At 39.2% G+C, this 19,113-nt stretch overlaps 1 protein-coding gene across 20 annotated transcripts in view; it reads left to right on the top strand.

The window, feature by feature from the left end:
• The window catches only part of NEK10 (NIMA related kinase 10), a 126,585-nt gene that overhangs the window by 22,629 nt on the left and 84,843 nt on the right, over positions 1–19,113 (top strand). For 16 of the 20 annotated variants that reach the window (XM_039343709.1, XM_039343712.1, XM_039343710.1 and 13 more), the window contains 10 exons: positions 719–805; positions 6,805–7,029; positions 9,775–9,914; positions 10,258–10,319; positions 11,098–11,175; positions 11,576–11,640; positions 13,434–13,536; positions 13,896–14,024; positions 16,967–17,104; positions 17,995–18,040. In XM_039343709.1, the coding sequence (XP_039199643.1) occupies positions 719–805; positions 6,805–7,029; positions 9,775–9,914; positions 10,258–10,319; positions 11,098–11,175; positions 11,576–11,640; positions 13,434–13,536; positions 13,896–14,024; positions 16,967–17,104; positions 17,995–18,040 (1,073 nt within the window). The remainder of the gene's footprint in view (positions 1–718; positions 806–6,804; positions 7,030–9,774; positions 9,915–10,257; positions 10,320–11,097; positions 11,176–11,575; positions 11,641–13,433; positions 13,537–13,895; positions 14,025–16,966; positions 17,105–17,994; positions 18,041–19,113) is intronic. The other 4 variants (XM_039343719.1, XM_039343725.1, XM_039343727.1 and 1 more) reach the window with 2 other exon arrangements.

Here is a 19,113-nt window from a genome sequence, read left to right as displayed (position 1 = left end):
AAAATTGTTTGAAAAATAAAAAAAAAATAAAGTATTTTATTTAATAAAAGAAAAAATGAAAGAGAGAGAGAGAGACAGATAGATAGACAGACAGACAGACAGACAATAACCATTTCATAGCTTCTTAAACTAGTGTCTTATTACTAGTTTGAAGTAAAATTGAAGTGCTAGTCAAGCCAACTTCTGGATTAACTACCTTGTCTTTCAGCTAGTGCAGGTGGTCACAGCCAATGATCCATGCTTAAAGGCCACTGGTGTCTGTATTTTAATCATTTGCTTTTAAAAGGGGGAGGCTATTATTACTAGGTATGCTCTATCAACTCTCTTGTGTTTCTTGATTTCTGTAGTAGTATCAGAGACATAATGCAATCTGCTTTCTGAAACATTTAAATTATGGGCTATACCCATGACCAGGATTCCAGTTTTAATCATACTAGAGATTCAGCGCATATAAATTGCAAGGTCATGTATGGAGAAGCTGCTCCAGAATTAGATAGCATGTAGTTTTCTCAATTCCACTCATACCAACCCAGAAAATAGCGTGAAAATTGTTGAAGTTGGGATTCAGTGACTCCAAGATTTCATTTCTCTAAAGAAAAGCAAGTTATATATTATTGACTCTGAAACCTCAGAAAACATACACTCACTAACATATTTAGGATGATATTCAAATTCAGTTCAGTTTTCAAAAATAATCTCCCTAATGTTTTTATTGTAGCCCTGAATGTCGTGAGAAAATAAGTGAGCTGAACGTTGTCGAAAATTTATTGATGATATTGCACGAATATGATTTGCTTTCTAAAAGGTAGGATATGTCAGTTTCATATTTCAGTTTACTTTTGTGTTGTTGTTTTCCAGATATTTAGCTAATATACATTCAAATTATTCTATTTCTGAAGTTATTTACTTAAAACCTTTGAAGTATAACATGAGGGAAATCCCCAAATCTGACATTTTAGTGAGATATAGTATACCTTACTTAGTGGAAGTATTTAGTGGAAATATTAACCCTGAAAGTGACTGAATTAAACTGGTAATGCGAAGATCTGGTTTCAAATATGCCATTTGCCCTGGCAATGCACTGAGTAATCTGGGACTAGTTCCTCTTTTTAACCCCCAAAATTTCAGAGGATTGTTATGAGAAAAAAATAGAAGGAAGGAATACTAAATGCAATGCTGTAAGCTCCTAACTGAATGTTAGAACCCCAATGTAGTAAATAAAATATTTTGGTTCCAATCCCTTGGATGGCAAACCTTGAATGGCCTTGGATTGTTGGTGCTGCTGATGAACACCAACTTGATTGTTGATGAAAAGGTCAACTTGGTGTTCATTTCCAAGACCTAGCTCGGATAGGAGAGGCACATTCCAGTTTCTGAGGTTTCCAGCTGTGTTCCAGGTGTGACATCAGCCAAAACCCCAGGGTAGTGGCAGTGGTCATCCCAGATACTTGGGAGTCATTTAGTTCAGGGGAACTCCCCTCAGATTATTGCACAAGAAACCTTTTTGTTAAGATGAATGCTAATAGCATCAGTTGGAACTGCTACTGTTGTATATATTGCGCAGTAACCTGCCTGAGCTTCTTGACTCTGTGGCTGTCTTGGCAGCAGAGTTCCTCAAGTTTATGGGCTTGGGGGGACTTCAACTTGCCTTCTCTGGGCATGAAGTCTGAGATAGCTGAGGAGTTTATGGTCACCATAATAATCACAGGACTGTTCTAAGTCACCCAGGGCCCAATATTATAGTGGTTATTCATCTGCTTTTTAAGTCAGAGCAGCAGCAGAGTGCTCTGGATTTGGGGAAAATGTTGGTTTCTCTCCTATCATTCTCGTTATGCCTCCATTTCTCTGGAGCAACTCTCCTCTGCAGGGAGACTGGGCCTATTAGATTGGTCTACCCCAGAAGACAAATGGACTTGATTGTCAGATAGAGCTTGGGATTGTTCTGGAATGTCTGCTATATAGTCCTGCTGAAGCCTTGATAGCTGCTTAGAATGGGAGAGTGGTCCTGGCTTTGGACCAAATTGCACCTAAGCAGCCTCTCCGAACTCATGATTAATAGAATTCTCTGCTATATAGAAGAGTTAAGGGATCTAAAGAGGGTTAAAGATGCTTAGGATGCAACTGGCAAAGAACAAGGAGTAAAACAATAAACTGGATCTAAAGCTACTATTGGAGCCTACTTCATAATGGTAAAAGTGATAAAATATTATTATTTCCTTATCTATTATAGCATCTGCAATATAACTGCCCAGCATTGTTATTTCAGGTGAACCTGTCCCTTCTTGGAAAGATTATCCTGGGATCCATTTATAGGGTTGTTGTGAGGATTGTCCTGCACATCTCATAATCTCTCTACATTGGATTCCAGCCTTTGGACAGAACCAGTAGAAGTTATAGGGGCTGAATTGTGCAATTATCTGGGGAACTTTGATCCTATTCAAGGTGCAGAAGGATTGTTGCTACTAGTTGCTGCTAGTTTGGTTGTGTTAATTCCACACTCCTTGTGATTGGTCAAGGCTTCCTGGGAGAGGATGCGTGATTGGGTCTGGGTAGTGGCTAATTGTTTGAGGGAATGTGTAATGCTACCAGCTTTAAAGGAAGTGGTGGAATGCCCTCTTCTCAAGATGCCATCACTAAACCCAGCTAATCTGAGTAGTTTTCATCTAATCTCCAACTTGTCCTTTTTTATGGAAGGTTATGGAGAGAGTTGTCACATGGCAGCTTCAAGGGACCCTGGATGAAGCAGATTATTTGGATCCTTTCAGTCATGATTCAGGATATTTATAGAATTGAGACTCCGTTTGATGTGCTCTTTGGTGGGAACAGGATGGGATAATGAATCTCATATGTTTTCATGACCTCTCAGTGCCCTTCAGTATCATCAATCATGGTACTTTGTGGACCAGCTTTGGGAGTTAGGGGTGGGTTGTAATATGCTGTACTGGTTCTCCTTCTTCTAGGGTTGGTTTCTATCAGTGTTGATAAGAGGACAGAGGTCCAATCCATATTGCCTACTTCCTGTGGTGCCAAGAACTCAGTCTCTCTTCTCTCTTATTTAATATCTACATGAGGTCACTGGGTGAAGTGATCCAACAGTTTGGAATATGGTGTCATCAATATGTAAATGATATGCAACTTTAGCTCTCCAAACTAAGGTGCTTGAGTGCTGCTGTAGATATCTCAAAGGTGCTTTTCAAAAGGAAACTGGGTTTCTTGGGGTTTTCCTTGAAAAAACACCTTTCGGACAACTGTGACCTGGATGATTGAGAATCTCCATAGACGTTTGCTGTAGATTTCTCGTCCCAGTGCCTAGAGCTATAGGGACCTGAATGGGGCAAAGGACCTTCGACTCAATCTAAGCAGGCCTGGATGGCTTTGTGTATTTTGGACTTTTGCTGATATTGTTTTTCCTGGATTAGGTGGAACCAGACTCTGTTGCAATATGGGATCCTCTTGGACTCATGGTTCTTGCTAGAAGAGCAGGTAGCAACCATGGAAAGAAAGGCCTATTCTCACCTTTGGATTTGCATTGGTTGCTTTCATTCTTACTGGAGGTTCTTCTCATAGTCACTCAAACCCCTCTGACTTCCCGTCTGGATTACTGCAATATCCTTTATATGAGGGCTGCCCTTGAAATCCTATCAAAGGTTTCTGATGCTGTTTCTACCTTTCCTCAGCACACATTTGAATGTCTTTACTGTAAATAAGAACCTGAAAATCATAATAATAATAGTCAATCTTAGAAATAATGGAAAAGAATTACAATTAGATGAACTCAAAGATTAGCTTAAGTACCATCAGTTTAAGGGGATCCTTGGTTCTACCCAAGTCATCCCTTGCTATGCCCTGCTTTAAGGCCTTCCTTTTTAATGTTAGAGATTCATGCTATCAGAAAGATTTATCTCTCTTAGAAATAGAAAGGCAGGCACTCCCGTCACTCTGATACAGTGTCTTCTGGATTATGTGTTCTGTGATAATTACAAGCATGTGCAGGAAACAGGAAGGAAATCACAAAAGCCGCATTCTGTGTTGCTGCTTTTTTTGTACATGAATTGTGATACTGCACAGATATACAAAACATGACTTCCTGACACTCCTTTTATCAATTCAACAAGAGCCTCCATTCCTGTGGATGCTTCTGATTATATCAGTGCTTAAAACAGCTTAGAGTTGTTTCAGTTGACCATTATAACAAGCAGTTACTGAACTGGCTATTTGAAGAATAGGTTAATTTAAAGTAGTAATTTTTAGATTTATTTCTTTACAGGTAGTCCTCAATTTACATTTAGTGACCATTCTGAATTATAATGGCTCTGAAAAACATGATTTATAACTTATACTCATACAACCATTGCAGCATCCCCACGGTCACATCAAAATTCAGCTGCTTGGTAATTGGCATGTATTTACAATGGTTGCTGTCCCAACTCAATGGATAAAGCTGGATTTGCTTAACAACTATGTGATTCATTTAACAACTGTGGCAAAAAGTTGTAAAACCAGGCACAACTTGCTTAACAACTGCTTTGTTTAACAACAGAAATTATGGGCCCAATTGTGATCATAAGTTGAAAATTATTAATATTAGCGAAATAGATAGATGGAATCTCTATTTCCCCCCGTCTCTCTTATATATACCTATTTATATACATTAAGGTGACCAACCATCCTCCTTTTGGGAGGACAGTCCTCCTTTTTTGAGTTCTGTCCTCCCTCAAAAAGTGTCCTCTTAAATGTCCTCTTTTTCCATATACCGTCCTCCTTTTGAGAGGACAGTCCTCCTTTTGGGAGTTCTGTCCTCCCTCGAAAAGTGTCCTCTTAAATGTCCTCTTTTTCCATATACCGTCCTCCTTTTGAGAGGACAGTCCTCCTTTTGGGAGTTCTGTCCTCCCTCGAAAATGTCCTCCTAAATGTCCTCTTTTTCTATATTTGAAGACTAATCTTCAGGGCATTTTTTTCCTCATAGAACGCCCAGAAGGCGTTCCGGGACCTTTTTTTGATGGTTTTTTTCAACTTTTGCCTGAGCTGTGCTACTCCCACTATTGGCTTTCGAAAGCCAATAGGAATTGTTGTTGAGCACGCCAAAACACCCAGGCGGCAAACTTTGCACGTGCAAGCTGCAGGAACTTTGCACCCCTCACTGCTACCCAACTACACCATCTCTTACTTAGTTCCATAGATAGCTGGAGGAGACTGGAGTGGTAAGTTTCTCTTGATCTTCCCTGTTCAGTTCTACACGGGGATGCACAGGGTAGGCGGTGGTGCTGGGGGGTGGCTGCAGGGCCAGAGCCAGTGCGGCTGGTGCTTTGCGAGCCGCGGGGCCGGCTCTACGGGGAGGCGCAGGGTGGGCAGTGGTGCTGGGGGTGGCTGGGGGGACAGCTGCAGGGCTGGAGCCGGAGCAGCTGGTGCTTTGCCTTTGCGAGCCGTGGGGCCGGCTCTACGGGGATGCGCAGGGTGGGCGGGGGTGCTGGGGGGCAGCTGGGGGGCGGCGGCTGCAGGGCCGGAGCTGGCATGGCTGGTGCTTTGCCTTTGCGAGCCGTGGGGCCGGCTCTGTGGGGATGCGCAGGGTGGGCGGTGGTGCTGGGGGGCGGCTCATGGCCGGAGCTGGCTCGGTTGGTGCTTTGCGAGCTGCGGGGCCGGCTCTCCACGGCAGGGCAGCGGTGCTGGCGGGGCAGCTGTGGGCGGGGGCGCAGCGGGCAGTTGACCTTCCATGGGCCGCACCAGCTGGTGGTCTACGCAGTGCTGACCTGCGCTGCCACCACTTCACCCTGCGCATCTACGTGACCATCCTGGAGCGCCTGGCTCACAACACCTGCCTCCACTGCCCACCCCTGCGCAGTCCAGCCGTGTAGATTTTTGGACAAGTGAGAAATCGAGATTGAATGTTGATACTCTAGCTGCAGCACTGTCCGTAAAATTCAATATGAAGGATATTTCTTGTTCAGATATTTCCAACATATTGTTAGAAGATGATACATTGACAAAAAATATTCATTCAATGGAAAAGTACTCATTTAAATAATTAATAGGCATGTAAGCATAATTATAATATAAAATGTTATTGTTACAAATGTTTTTATTATGTATTGATCATATTATAGTGTATTCTGTATTATTGTTGCAATAAATACAATGTTTCTTTTATTTACGATATTTTTTTCTTCAATTTATTCGTGTCCTTTTTGTTGTAAAAAAGTTGGTCACCTTATATACATCCATCCATCTATCCATCCATCCGATTATGAGCTACCTAACTCCTTAGGTATGTGGCTTACAAATAAAAAATAGTACATATAAAAAGAAATTTTGACTGATTAGAAGAACAATATGCTTAGTTGTAAAACCAAATGTAATTAAAGGGGAGTCCATAATCACCCTTCCCAAGGCCTCTGGAGAAAGATCAAGTTTTATTAATTGCCAGTGGTTTCTGGATGCAATTCATGGTGCTGGTTATTACTTTTTAAATTCTTCATGATATAGAGCTGGCTATTTGGGAAACCACTTACCTCCAGCATTTTCTTCTCATCTAATACATTCAAGCAGGGTGGGGGTTCTCTTAATTCCATCAATTAAATAGTATCATCTTATGAGACACAGAATCTAGTTTACTGTGTTGCAATACGTGCCCTCTTGAACAATATCCTCCCAAGTTAAGTGTGACTCCCACTCTTAGGATGCTAACTAAAAACGTATCAGTCTCTTTATGTTACATGAGAAAGAAGGCCAAATTTGAGTATTTATATAATTTAACAAGCATGCTAACTATAACTATTGAATTATGAATGTTTGCTGGTTTCTTTGCAGATTAACAGCAGAATTACTCCGCCTCCTTTGTGTGGAATCACAAGTCAAGGAACAAATCAAGTTCTATGAGGGGGTCCCTATTCTGCTTAGTCTGCTCCATTCTGATCATCTGAAACTACTTTGGAGTGTAGTTTGGATTCTTGTACAGATTTGCGAAGATCCTGATACCAGTGTTGAAATTCGAATTTGGGGTGGAATCAAACAGCTCCTTCATATTTTGCAAGGGTAGGTATCTGAATTTATCTATAGTAAGGGCAGAGAGAATGTGTATACTCATGTACAAACCTCCAAACAACTTTTTCTCAATGCATTTAGCTTGATTTCATGTGAAAATCAATTCCTATTAACATACCAGTTTGGCTTTGTTTTATATTGTTTTATAGAAAGGTTTTCTGAGACTCAGGTTATAAAAATACAGGTATAACTTTCATAAAGTATCAATATAGCAATTCCTTTGGGAAGAAAAAATTAATGTACTAGAACTTATTAAATAAATCAGTACAGAGTGTTCATTATTTATACACACCAATAGGAGGCAGTATCTGACCAATTTAATCCTATATTGCAGTGGTTCTCAACCTGTGGGTCGGGACCCCATTTGGGGTCAAATGACCATTTCACGGGGGTTGCCAAACAAGGCTGTCCGCCATTTTTTCCCCTTTTCTTTGGCCACGCCCCTGGCACCCGGTGATGTATAAGTGGTTGGGGGTCACCACAACATGGGGAACTGTATTATGGGGTCACGGCATTAGAAAGGTTGAGAACCACTGCTATATTGGGACTTGTCATATATATTTTATTCAATTCCTCTATTGGCAATTAAATTCCTGGACCATTCATTTTAGATGATGATACACCAGTCCCTGGTGTTCAGCAATGTTGAAGAAGTGATACATAGAATCAACCAGAATGATACTATTGTCTACCTTTCCTTATTTGCCCAAATTTACCTGGAATATGGTTTCCTCATTGGCTCTGTCTGATTCACATACTGATTCTGAGGTTGCACAGTAGCCTATTTGGTTCCAAAGATAAATTTCTTGGTGAGAGTTCCACCTCAGTATTCAGTTTTCATTTTAAGTACAAGATTACCACTTAATTCTTCAGTTCTCTATTGCCTTTCACAACTTCAGTTTTTTATATTTTTTGTTCAGCATGATTATTATTGCACAGGATTGCCAGATATCTTTCTAAAAGTGTGGTTGTAAGTTAATCCCTTCTAGTTATATCTCACTTATTTGGCTAAAGGGCCTGTTATGAACTTATGTCCATGGTGTATGGTTCTTTAGAATTGCTGTTCTTAACTCATGATGTCTGTTTGGGAGAGGCTTACAATCCCATGGATTCCATGGTTTGTCTTGCTTTGGAGAAGGATTTTTAGGATAATTCCCATGATGGATTAAGCTACTTGCCTCATGTGTGCTGCTCCTGCCTATTTCTGAAATTAACTTTAAAAATTTAACGTTCAGATTGTGGTGGATTGGCAAGGGCTCCAGATTAGTACTCAGCCCAACTACAGCAACTCCAGGCTCTTATAGGTCATTCTTCTGTTTCTTGCCTTTCCCATTCATGCAGGGATGACTAACCTTGTTAAGCTGCCCTCTCTGGCCCTAACTCTCCCTATGAGCTTTCATAGCTGACTAGGAACTTGAACCATGGTCTTGCCAGACTTGAACACTGAGCACTATCTAACAAAATAAAATTCAATGGTGAAAAAAGTAAGGTTCTACATTTAGGCAAGAAAAACCAAATGTACAGGTATACTATAGGGCAGTGGTGGCGAACCTATGGTACGGGTGCCAGAGGCGGTACTCAGAGCCCTCTCTGTGGACACGCATGCTGTCGCCTCAGTCCTAGGCCTTCAACTGGATTTTATAAAACCTTTTCGCTTTAGGCCTCCGCCACCGTGTGCAAAAAAAAAAAAAAAAAGGTTCAATCAGTCAATTTCAACTTCTCGTGGGGAAAAAAAAGATCTTGCAAAGTTGGAATTGATTGATTGAACTTTTTAGTCCCACCCAGTCTGCCGTTACCACCGTGGCCATGCCCACCCAATAGGCCACACCCACCCGGCACTCGATGATGCATAAGTGGGTTTTGGGTTGCAGTTTGGGCACTTAGCTTCTAAAAGGTTCACCATCACTGTTATAGGGGGTACCTTGCTCAATAATAGTAACTGTGAGAGGGATCTCGGAGTCCTAGTGAACAATCATTTAAATATGAGCCAGCAATGTGCTGCAGCTGCCAAAAAAGCCAACATAGTGCTAGGCTGCATTAACAGAGGGATAGAATCAAGATCATGTGAAGTATTAATACTACTTTACAATGCCTTGGTAAGGCCACACTTGGAATACTGCATCCAGTTTTGGTCACCACGATGTAAAAAAGATGTTGAGACTCTAGAAAGAGTACAGAGAAGAGCAGCAAAGATGATTAAGGGACTGGAGGCTAAAACATATAAGGAAGGGTTGCTGGAATGGACTATGTCTAGTTTAACGAAGAGAAGGACGAGGGGGGACATGATAGCAGTGTTCCAATATCTCAGGAACTGAAGAGTGAGGGAAGCTATTTTCCAAAGCGCCTGAGGGCAGGACAAGAAGCAACAGATGGAAACTAATGAAGGAGAGAAGCAACCTAGAACTAAGGAGAAACTTCCTGACAGTCAGAACAATTAACCAGTGGAACAACCTGCCTCCCGAAGCGGTGAATGCTCCAACACTGGAAGTTTTTAAGAAAAGACTGGACAGCCATTTGTCTGAAATGGTATAGGGTTACCTGCCTGAGCAGGGGGTTGGACATGATGACCTCCAAGGTCCCTTCCAATGTTATTGTTATTATTATTATTAATTCAATCGTTAACTACTACTTCACACTGACTCATAATGTACAAGGATGCACAGAACATATGCATTCAAGATTTTAATTGCCAATCACCTTAAAGATATATACCGACTGTTTCTTGTTCTTTTTTAGGGAACGAAGTCTGTTTTTAGATCGTTCTTCCATTGGGGGTTTATCTAGTGCAAACGTAGCTGGGAGAATCCAGCAGCTTCATTTATCACAAGAGTTAAGCCCTCATGAAATACAAGAAAATACATTTTCTCTTCAAGCAGGTACAGTAGTCCTGTGATGATTTATATCAATGAAGTTATTTGTGCCTGAACAACGCATTAAATGGTAATCAAAGATTGATGGATCAATTAAAAATTAACTTCAATAGGTTCTGTTACAGATATCTACATATTGATTGTCCTATAGAGCAAGGTGGATATGGAGCCACAGACATTTTATTTTCCTCAGTCTGTAGTGTTTCCCAGATTACATAAATTATAAAATGTAAAAGGATTAGTAGCATAATTTAAAATATTATTTTAAAACTGAAGAAGCATACAATTGATAAATATCTTCATATATAGGAGCAATGTAAAATATTTTTTTTTTGGTGATTTATTTTAGCCTGTTGTGCTGCAGTTACTGAATTGGTCCTTAATGACACCAATGCCCATCAAGTAGTACAGGTGAGAAGTCTTTAAATATGTTTGAGGTTAACTTTTTATTTGTACTTATATAATGTATTTTATCCCAATTCGTTATGGATGCAAAATATCTGCAGATGTCTCAGCTGATACTGTTTTTACCTGCATGAGATAAAAAAGAGCCATAAATTTCACTTTCAAATACTATGTTTCATAGGAAGTTAAAATAGAGAAGATATAAGAAGAGGAATAAGGTTAAACAGAAAGGAGGTGGAATGAATATTCTTATGGAAAATATTAAGAAGGTATAAATAATATAGCCTAGATCAGATTTGAGCAGGAAGAGGTGATGTTTGAAGAGAAGACAATAAGATTGCTTGGTCTCACACAACATGTGAAAACTGAAGTCTGAGGGTAAATTGAATTTACCTTCTGGTAACTATGTGGACAAATAATATTGGTTAAAATGTTCTGTTGTCCACTCATATAAGGACTGTAGGGCCTATATTTTCCACTTAATCATTTTATAATTAAGCATTGCGTGTAATTTGAATTACTGAAGGCGTGCTATTGATTTCTGCCTCAGCATGGCTAACAGTTATATAGAGAATAAGAATGTATCTTAAAGAGCAAATGTGTCAGCTAAAGCCTGTTTAACTTGCAGGTCATGCTGCAAAATGAACAGTATCTGTCTTTGCTGATAGTTTTGCAATAGACAATAAATTCCTCATGTGAATCTGACAGACTATTAGGAATTCTTCTTTATTACTAAATATTTGAGTGTTCTCTGAAATATTATTCCTCCATATGTACTTTTTAGGAGAATGGGGTATATACAATAGCAAAGCTGCTTTTACCTAATAAACAAAGGAATGTAGCAAAGGCTAATTTATTACAGGTAATCTTTTTTATTTATTTATGGATTTTCACTGCCAATAGTTGCAGTTTTGAAACAGAAATAATGTGGTTTGTTATGAATTTCTTTATTGGTTTTTGAATAAAGAGTAAAATAATCAAGAAAAGTCCCTTTCTCCATCCCTCTCTATGCCTTCTGAGGCCGTTTGATAAGTTTAATGTAATCAATTTTATAGGTTAATAAGAATATATAAGACTAGAAAAGACAACAAATTGGTAATAGTTTCATAAATATTCTTCTATTATTACACTATTTTACTCTATTAATTTAAAAATTGTTCAGTCTTTTAGCTTGTTATTGGCATTGAAACTTTAGGCAAGAGAAACCAAATGTGGCTTCCAATCCTGTATGGAATTGTTTCTGTGCATTTTTCTCTTTCTAGTGTTACGCATTCAGAGCCCTGAGATTTCTTTTCAGCATGGAAAGGAATCGACATCTTTTTAAAAGGTATGCTGAAAACAAGTTATATTCCAAGATTATTTTCCTTTGAGTAAATGTAAGGTATTATACTTTACATGTATTGTAAGGAACCATACCTTAGATTTATTGTATGTAAGAATGTGTGCGTGTACATAAAACCTGTCGAAATTTGCTTAAAACACTGATTTCCAATAAAAACCTGTTTCCAAACTCTATATAGTCAAAAGGAATAAAATTGCAAAATATATTCCCATTTTTAATAACAGAAGATTTCTGAAGGCACTGGAACTGTGCTATAATGAGTGGTCCAGATATAATTACCGAACCATTCCTGTTGTCCCTTAATTACACTGATTAACTAGGGATGACATCTCACAAGAAATGATTAACTGCACTTGCACTGTTTTTGTGGGAATTGTTCAAAAACAATATGTACATCATTTGAAGTGTTTCTCCAAACTCAATTAAGAAAAAGAAATCTGTGCTCCATAACATGGCTTTAGGAAACACTAATAATCCCAAACCGTATATTTATTTTGCTTGTAAGTGGATGCATGATAGATATTCTTCATAAGGTCAGGGTTATTCATATGCTGCTAGTTTTCAAATATTTGATCTCCATTTGTTCTTAGTTTCATTATATATTCATTCTGGGATGCAAGAATCAGAACAACTGCTAGATGGAAGCAGAGGTTTAGTTTTATGTATCTTTTTGCAGTCAACCAAATTTTTACTGCTTAGTTATTCATTGAATTCATTTCAGAGTCATCAAAAATGTGAAACATGCAGAGTGATTTTTTTTAGAGCTCTCATATTCAGTGGCACGGAACAGATGATGGCAACTTTTTCCCTTCTCTAGCATCATAGCAGATTTCCTAGCTTATACATATGGAGGAATCAAGTGAAAGAATCAAGCTAGCATACTTTAATCTTGCTTTATTTTGGCTAGAACAGAATTGCTGCAGAATTTCTTAAAGATTAAACAGGACTTACACGAGAGTAAGGGTTATTACATTTGATGAGATTTACTACAAAATATGAATGGATAAAATTGATTTTGTTGAGCTCATCAAAATCATTGTTGTGTTTCCTTCCTTCTTTTGCACTGTCTGTCTGCTTCCTTTGCTTTTGTCTCCATCAGGTTTTGTTCTTCTCTTTCCTTCAAAATGCAACTCATATTTCTATCACATATCCCCTCCCCTAATTCTCCTTTTCTTTTGCTTGCCATGTGTATGTAATTTGAGAGAAAATTATAAAGTATATAGCAGTTGCATATAAATTAATTTTACAAAAAGGGGACTTATTTTACTGGTAGTAAATTAGTTTTAATCAATAATAATTCAGATTGTACTGCACTCTCTTTTTGACCTACTCATTTCTAAATTTGCTATTTGTCTATCTGTACAGACACATAAACACTAAACATTTTGGTGGGGCAGAGGGGATTTCCTGCATTGTGTCAAATGGCGTTAGTAACCTAGATTGACAAGGTAGGGAAGCTGGGCATTATAAAGAATTTCTAATTTTAATTTTTCTTTTTATTTGTGTCCATGGGGCAGATTTGTCTTAAATTAATAAAAGCCTTTCTTTCAAATAAATATGGAATTTTATGAAGGAAAAGGATTGAACCAACTTTCCTTTAGTAAGAAAGATGTGATGTGTTACTCACACGGGTAAAGCCTCTTTGTAGGATTATTTTGCCCTTACTACATTTGTTAGACACAAATTATAAAAGCAATTTGTTTTAAAAATGTGAGAAATGAAATTGGGTATAAAGCTGACTCAGTAGTCCATAAGTATTTACATTTATATTTTTATAGGCTCTTTCCTACAGACTTGTTTGAAAGCTTCATAGATGTTGGGCATTATATTCGTGAGATCAGTGCCTATGAAGAGCTAGTATTGAAATTAAATGCATTACTGGTGGGTAGTTTTTCCTTATTCAAATGAACTCAGTCCCTGCCAAAATGTTTCAGCTTACTCTGGCTTTTAAATGTCATCTTTGAATAAAATATTGCAGAGTTTTTTAAAGAGAATTATGAAAACTGCTTTTGTACAAGAGATAGCTGTATGATGCTTTGCCTTATGCTTTGTGTTAACCTTAAGTCACCATACTTCTTTCAAGTGCTCTAGCCGTGTAAATTTCATTTAAGAGTGAAATAGTCAAAGAAGTGGTCTTGACTGAGATGAAAAAATGGGTAAAAGTGGTTTTTAAGGGGAAAGTAGAACTTTTATATATTATAATCATTGTCTAAAATTGCATCAATAACTTTTGTAACCAGGAGGATGAAGTTAAGCAAATTGCTGAAAATATTGAAAATATTAATCAGAATAAAGCACCTATGAAATACATAGGCAATTATGCAGTTTTGGATCATCTTGGCAGTGGAGCATTTGGAAGTGTTTATAAGGTAAAACTGCCTTTGATTTGTTTTGAATATTGTTTTTCATACTCTTTTCAATAATTCTCACACTAGATTGCAAATATATATTTATTTTTATTGACAAAGGAAGGCAATATGTTGATTTGACTTAGCATTATTTGTATTAAATATTTAAATAGTTGAGAAAGTTAACATCAGGGATGTCAAACTACTGGCCCATGGTCTGGATGCATCATAGTGAAAACGCGTCCATCCCATTGCTGGCAATGGGAAACAAGTTGCGATACGTCGTGACACATCACATGATGTTGCGAGATTGACACCACTGGTTAACATAGTCAAGATTGCAATTTCAAATTATACCTTGTTCCTTAGTTCAGTACCTACAAGTCACCATTCCACAGTACCCCAGAGCAGGGCTTTTCACCCATTGTATCACTTTTAGGATATGGCAATATCCGAGTACCACCTGTCGCCTAGCAAGGTGTCAAAAATTTGATGACTAAAAAAGGGAAAAAAGTTATAAAGTATAGGTAGTCCTTGACTTACAACAGTTCGCTTAGTGACTGTTCGAAGTTACAAAGGCATTTGAAAAAATGACTTATGACCATTTTTCACACTTATGACTGTTGCAGCATCCCCAGAGTCTTGTGATTTACATTCAGATGCTTGGCAACTGATTCATATTTATGATGGTCACAGTGTCCCAGTGTCATGTGATCCCCTTGTGTGATCTTCTGACAAGCGAAGTCCATGGAGGAAGCCAGATTCATTTAATAACCGTGTTACTAATTTAACAACTGCAGTGATTCACTTAACAAATGTGGCAAGAAAAGTCATAATATGGGACAAATCTCATTTAACAAATTACTCACTTAGCAACATAAATTTTGGACTCAATTGTGGTTGTAGGTTGAGGACTATCTGTATACCCACTTACCACACACTTTAAATGGGAAACTTGTCCCTGTTTCTCTGACGTTAATCTTTGCACTGTTCTATCCCCTTCTCTCCTTCTGGTTGACTCAAAGAAGCTGATAGATATTTGGGAATCCCCCCAAAAAACATGCTTTGTGGGTAATCACCCAGCACAACCAAAACCTGCTGCAACCTCCCAGCAGACGGCAGGGGGGGGAGAGAAATAAGAACCAAACAGTCCCCCTGCCAATTCTCAACAGAAATGCTCATGACAACAAAAAAACTTGGACAGGGGGAAGAGTACAGGCAGGCGGGCATCTTGCTCAGCTGGTGGCTTGGGGGAAAGAAAGGGGTTAGCTTCATGCTCCACCAAACACTGCTCACTGCTGAGAGCAGAATGAAAATTCTGAAAAATGACCAGGAAAAAAGGTTAAAACAGAAGAGTGCCTCTTCTGAACAAGAAAAAAAAAATCACATCCGCATCCAACTCTTGGGGATGGAATGGGAGATTTTTATATTTTGCCTCGTTTTGCTCTTTTAAAAGGACCGCCTTCCCCAACATCAGAAACCGTGCGCCATCACCATTCACCTGCTGTGCCCTCCACAGACCCAAATCCCTTCTTTCTCTTCCTTTGAAACAAACAACTTGCCCCCCCCCCGAATCCTCCTGTTCCTCCCTTCTGAATTACAATGAAAGAAAGCCAATTTTTTTCTTTCTGCTAGAAGGTAGTAGGGAAGCAAACCATCATGAGACACTCTTCTGTTTTAACCTTTTCTCCTTGTCGTTTTTTGGAGTTTTCATCCTGCTTTCGTGAGAGGGCAGCATTTGGGGAGATGAAGCTGCCCTCTTCCCCCCCAAGCCACAGCCGAGCAAGGCACCTGCCTACCCGCCCAGCCGCGCTCTTCCTCCTGTCCGAGGTTTTCATTGTTGTAAGCATTTCTGTTGAGGATTGGCAGTGGGGGGGATTGTTTTTTATTCCCCCATCTGCTGGGTGGATGCAGTAGGTTTTGGTCACTTCTGTTACCCACAAAGCATGTTTGATTTGGGGGGGATCCCCACTCCAGTTGCTAAGCTTGCTTAAATCCTCTTCCTCCACCTCCTCCTCACCGGAGCCCCCCTTTGTCTACAATGGTGCAGCAGGAAGACCCCTGCCGGGCTGGAGATGATGGGGATCTGCCCTCTGCAGAGTAGGGGCAGGGTTCCAGCTAATTGGCACTTTTGGGCTCAGCAGACGTGACAGGATCAGCACTGAACTCCAGCCGATCGGTGCTTCTTTTGGGCTCAGTAGACGTGCCAGGATCAGTGCCAAACTGCAGCTGATCAGCACTTCTTCTGGGCTCAGCAGAAGCGCCAGGATCAGTGCTGAACTCCAGCTGATCGGCGCTTATTCTGGGCTCAATGGAAGTGCCAGGATCAGCCCTGGGCTCCAGCTGATTGGCGCTTCTTCTGTGCTCAGCAGAAGCACCAGGATCAGCACCGAACTCCAGCTGATCAGTGCTTCTTCTGGGCTCACAGGAAGCACCAGGATCGGCGCTTCTTAAGGGCTCAGCAGAACCACCAGGATCAGCCCGATGCTGATCCTGGCGCTTCTGCTGAGCCCTGACAGCCCTGAAGATGTGCCAATCAGCTGAGCCCAGCACTGATCCTGGCACCTGCTGAGCCCTGACAGCCCTGCGGCTCCAGCCGTCTCTCACTCAGGCTTGTGCAGTGCTGCTGCTGCTGGTTCAGCTCATTCCCCTCCCCCTCCCCCACTTCTTTAGGATGGTCATGTACCACCTGCCAGATGCCAATGTACCACAGGTGGTATGCGTACCACCGGTTGAAAAACCCTGCTTTAAATAATTTGTAGTGGGCTATATAAATAATAATTAGTAGTGCTCACAGTGTGACCTGGCCAGTTTTCAGAGATTCTAATTTTCTACTCAAATCTGAGAGGACGTGCAATTACTCATATATCATCCAAAAATATTCTCATTGCAAAATGGAAACTTGGTCCTACATTTTAATTTCTATTGTATACTATCTGTTCATATCTTTCTTCCCGGTGTAGGTTAGAAAACATAGTGGCCAAAACTTTCTAGCAATGAAAGAGATTAATTTACACAATCCAGCATTTGGAAAAGATAAAAAAGATCGAGAGAGCAGTGTGAAGAACATTGTGTCTGAATTAACCATAATTAAAGAACAGGTGAGACCAAATAAAAATAAGCTTCAGAAAAATTGTGGGGCAAGTCTTATTTTAATTACTATGCTACCCTGAGTATGTGCTGGCTACCTACTTTTATTCCCCTGCTCAGCCTTTTCATTACCTGTTGCCTGTTCCTATTCATCCTGAGTAAGTTTGTCGAGGACTAGGGAACTACTATAATGCACGTGTCCCTCCTAACCTACTGCAAGCCTTAATTGAACTGTGTGACCATTCATACATTTGCAGTTAAAGACTAATCAAGAAAAAAATTGCAATTAGTAATAAATTCTAAAAACATAACAGAGACATTGTGATACTTTTATCTGTCACTGATGCAGTCCCTTCAAATAAGCATTAATGCCACCCAAATGCCAAAAGTTATGCTAATTTTCAAAAGCTAATTTGCCATAATTACCATTTAGAGGAAAATCACTTTTATGTTGTACTGCTTCTAGAATGGGTAGGGTTAATATTTTTTGTCCATTTTTTTTCTTGGAGGAAGTGGGGTTAAGGGTAGTGATGGGTGTGTTTCACTTCTTAAAAGTCTCTCACTTCCATGCTATTCAGACTGAAATCATCTTACTGATTTGCCACAAAATTTTATGGGTAGGGTTGATAAACAGTTTAAGGCAGACATGTCAAACTCACAATGTCACACGACGTAATGGGACTGTTTTGTCATTGCTGGCAATGGGGTGGGCGCAGCTTCTGTGTGCACTCCGGGGCGCAGGCCGGCAGTTTGACATCTCTGGTATGTATGAAGGTACTTTGTGCTTCCATTCATACTCTTATTTTTTGAAAAAAGAAAAAAAATATTTGAGTACTGGATCATGTCGAATGTATCACAGACTGCCCATATTTAATCTAATATTTGTATGTTTTTATTTTAGCTTTATCACCCCAATGTTGTACGATACCACAGAACCTTTTTAGAAAGTAAGTATAAGTCTACAAAGTTACAATCCACAGTGTATTACTTTCATAATTAAAAAAAAAAATCAAGTAGGAACTATGTCAGAAATGTCTTCTTTTGACATATTCAAGTATATTCCATTTTTTTTAATTAGACAAGTATTAAGTTGTTAGTTAAGCCATAGGAAGGAAAGGGAATATATTGGAAACAAAAATTAGAAGTTTGAACAGGTAGCATTATGTTAGCTTAAAAAAGACTTTGTCTTTTCAAGAACTGAGGTTTTTAGATAGCAGGAGCAGGCAATTTGGGAGTAGCCAGGGGTTGCACTTTGATGTATCTTTGTGTATCTATGGGGGAGTACAGATAGTTCTTGACCTACAACCATTTATTTAATGACTGTTGAAAGTTACAACAGCACTGAAAAAAGTGACATGATCAGTTCTCACACGGATGATGTTGCAGCATCCCCATACTTACTGATAGTTGCAGCAACCCAGGGTTCTTGGATTGTCATTTGCAACTTTCATTCTGTCAAGCGAAGTCAATGGGAGAAACCAGATTTGCTTAACGAATGTATGATTCACTTAACAACTGAAGTGGTTCGCTTAACATCCATGGCAAAAAAAGTCATAATATGGGGCACAACTCACAACTGCCTTGTTTAGCAATGGAAATTTTAGATTCAGTTGTGGTCATAAGTAAAGTTGGATGTTTGAGGAACATAGTGAGTGGGCAGGGAGCCATGATTCTCTATTTTTTTCTTGATGGTTATAGAGAAGTTTGGAGGTTCATTATTTACATTTTCATTTTAGTATCTTTCTCAAATCAGAAACTGCTATTGTCTTTCAGCAGCTACCATCAAATGGAATTTGAAAGACCTTAAGTTTCTCTTCAAGACAGACTGCATTATATGAGATTTCACATTTGATATTTTCTTAATATACAAATCAATTAACCACAGACCTACAATTGTTTGTTTGGATTTGCTGGCATCTCACTGTAGCAACTCTGGCAGCTTGCAACATAAAACTTCGTAAAAACTACAAAAACATTAAAAAAATATCAAACTTGTAGTAAGTTAAATGTTGCTAAAATA

Source organism: Crotalus tigris, unplaced genomic scaffold, assembly GCF_016545835.1.
Source record: "Crotalus tigris isolate CLP2741 ecotype Arizona unplaced genomic scaffold, ASM1654583v1 scf7180000017871.4482833, whole genome shotgun sequence".
NCBI classification, from domain to species: Eukaryota; Metazoa; Chordata; class Lepidosauria; order Squamata; family Viperidae; genus Crotalus; species Crotalus tigris.
The sequence above is the reverse complement of the archived record's forward strand: the minus strand, read 5'-3'. Positions and strand labels throughout refer to the sequence as shown.